The 2,498-nt window shown below is 63.7% G+C and overlaps 1 protein-coding gene across 1 annotated transcript in view; it reads right to left on the reverse strand.

The window, feature by feature from the left end:
- Positions 1 to 2,089, reverse strand: part of LOC104537359 (beta-adrenergic receptor kinase 1-like) — a gene marked incomplete at both ends in the record, with an annotated part of 3,686 nt that extends 1,597 nt beyond the window's left edge. Inside the window, 6 exons of the mRNA XM_010180209.1 lie at positions 1 to 55; positions 417 to 468; positions 755 to 816; positions 1,276 to 1,350; positions 1,609 to 1,710; positions 2,016 to 2,089. Coding sequence (XP_010178511.1) covers positions 1 to 55; positions 417 to 468; positions 755 to 816; positions 1,276 to 1,350; positions 1,609 to 1,710; positions 2,016 to 2,089 — 420 coding nt within the window. The remainder of the gene's footprint in view (positions 56 to 416; positions 469 to 754; positions 817 to 1,275; positions 1,351 to 1,608; positions 1,711 to 2,015) is intronic.
- Between the last annotated feature and the right edge of the window lie 409 nt (positions 2,090 to 2,498).

Genomic DNA, 2,498 nt, shown 5'->3' on the forward strand with positions numbered 1-2,498 from the left:
CCCCGAAACCGCCGCGGCCGATGATTCGGTGAACACTGAAGTCATTCATGGTGAGCTGGCGGGGGTGAGAAGGAGGTGGGGGTGAGCCTGGACACCCGGGTCCCGCACACCCAACAGCTGTGAGTGTCCGTGATGGTGGTGGTGGGGTCCCAAGCCCTGCCTCAGTTTCCCCAGGTGAGGAACATGGAGGCTGCTCCACATGTCCCCAAGAGCATGGGCAGGTGTGAGAGCCACTTGTGAGTGGGTGAAAGCCTGGGGGGTGTCCAGGGGTGTCCCTGGAGGGTGCTGGTCTGAGTGTACCCGTGCCAGCCCCATTGAGCCCCGGGGCAGCAGCCTCGTCACTGTGGCCACGTCCCCCTCCCTGGAAGCGCCCAGAGGTGCCCGGGGAGCCCTGAGGCGCACGGGTCCCTGCTCACATGGATGTTCAGCTCCACGTTCTTCCACTGGCAGAACCGCGTGAACTTGTCACTGCAACGAAGCAGAGAGAGGGCAAGAGTGGAGCCCCTGGAGAGATCCCCCCCAAGACCCATCTCAGGGCAGAAAGGATCCCCTGGGACTTGTCTGGAGACGGGCAGCCCCCCCCAAGGATCCCCAGCTGGGAACAGAGAGACCCCAGGCCAGACCTGGGGATGAGAAGAGCCCTGTGAGTCCCTGGTCTGGGGACAGACACCCTTGGAGCTCCTATCTAAGGAGGCAGTCCTGGCCCTCAGCAGGATGGGACACCCCATCCTCATGGCACTGTCCCCAGGCTCACCTCTCGATGAATTTCTGGAAGATGCCCCCACGCAGGTTCTGGCAGATCTCCTCAATGTAGGGCTGTGGGGACAGAGGGCTCAGCGCTGGGTCTCTGGTGCCACCCAGGTCACCCGTACCACCCCTCAGAGCCCATCACTACACGAGGTCTCCCCCACCCTCAGGATTTCACACATCCCCACTGCCACCCTGCCACTGCCAGGTCCCTGGGGATGCCTCTGCCACCGAGGGTCACCACCCCTGGGGACCCTGCTGCCACCCTGGGTCACGTCTACACCTGGGGTTTCAATCACCCCACTCTGAGGAGTCCCCAGTCTCCCGATCACCACCCCATGGGCACCTCCAGCAATTCCCTCACCCCCAAGCTGCTGGGAACCCCCTCACCAGCTTCTGGGGTCCCCATCCCTCTGGGACCCCCCCACCACCTCCAGGGACCCCTGTGACCACCAGTACCCCATAAGGATTAGCCCTCTGAGTACCACAGGCAGCAGAGACCCCCTCTCTTTCCTGGGTGATGCCCACCTGGAAGAGGTCTGGGGGCACCTGCTTCTTGCTCAGGTGGCTCTGGACGTGCTCCGTGGCACTCTTGGAGAAGGGCTGTGAGACAGGATGGGACCGTGTCACCCTGGGCAGGAGGGATTGGGGCACAGGGGAAAGGCAGCCCCACAGGGGCCAGGCAGGGCTGCACAAGTTGGGGGGGGGGACTCATGGAGGAGCTGGGTCTGTGGCTCCCAGAACAGAGCCAATATAGTGGGTTTAGAGCTCCTTCTGAAGACACTGGGTACCTCTCTCGCACCCGCTCTGGGGACCCCAGCCTGGTACCAGGGTGCCCGCACAGCACAGCACAGCACTCACATGGGAGCAGGCCAGCAGCTCCTTCATGATGTAATGGTCAAAGATGTGGCGGGTCTGGGTGCTTCGCTCCTCCTCTGAGTCCAGCTTCTCGTACTTCTTGATCTGGCAAAGGCACAGCTCCGTGGCACAGGGGTACACCCAGGCCTGCACTGCCACGGGGCACAGCCCTTGCCCCGCACAGGGCTGGGTGGCCCTTGGGATGCCAGGAACCATGGCCACAGTCCCTCTGGGTGTCACGTCCCGTGGGCACCCGATGGCTCTCACATTCCTCGAGTACCCAGAGCATCATCTCCTAGGCCCCTGCATGCTCTTGGTACGACGTCTGTGGGCCTTGCAGGTACCAAATCCCACCCCCAACCCTTCTCACAACCACGGGGGTCTGTCCAGATGGGCCCCCCCAATCTCACCTCTTCATAAAACTCCATCAGGGGTTTGGCCTCCTCCGCCTGGTTAAAGGCAAAGTCCCGGAAGAGCAGGTACCCTGGGCAGGGACAGAGCTACAGCGTGAGAGGTGCCTGCTCCAGAGCGGCAGTCTGCACCCCACAGCCCACGCCAAGGGGCGCAGGAACCTTCCCTGGGCCTGCTTGTCCCCAAAACCACCCCCATGCCATGCTCAGAGGATCAGCCAGGCCTTGGTGGGGTGATGCAGCGAGGCAAGGACACTGGCACAGGGTAGCGCCATAGGACACTACGGGGCAGGGGTACGGTGGGATAACGAGGGGGCTGGTGCTGCAGGGGAGCAATGGGGCAGGGGGACAGGCGGGCACCGCGGAGCAGGCTCCTGTGGGGCGGACGTGCCTGGAAACCGCCAGAGCCAGCAGGAGGAAGTGAGAGGCGCTTCCTGCCCTGGACGGTTAGGGCCGGTGGTGGGGGAAGTGACGGGGTGGGGG

The sequence above is a fragment of the Mesitornis unicolor genome, unplaced genomic scaffold, assembly GCF_000695765.1.
Source record: "Mesitornis unicolor isolate BGI_N332 unplaced genomic scaffold, ASM69576v1 scaffold41302, whole genome shotgun sequence".
NCBI classification, from domain to species: Eukaryota; Metazoa; Chordata; class Aves; order Mesitornithiformes; family Mesitornithidae; genus Mesitornis; species Mesitornis unicolor.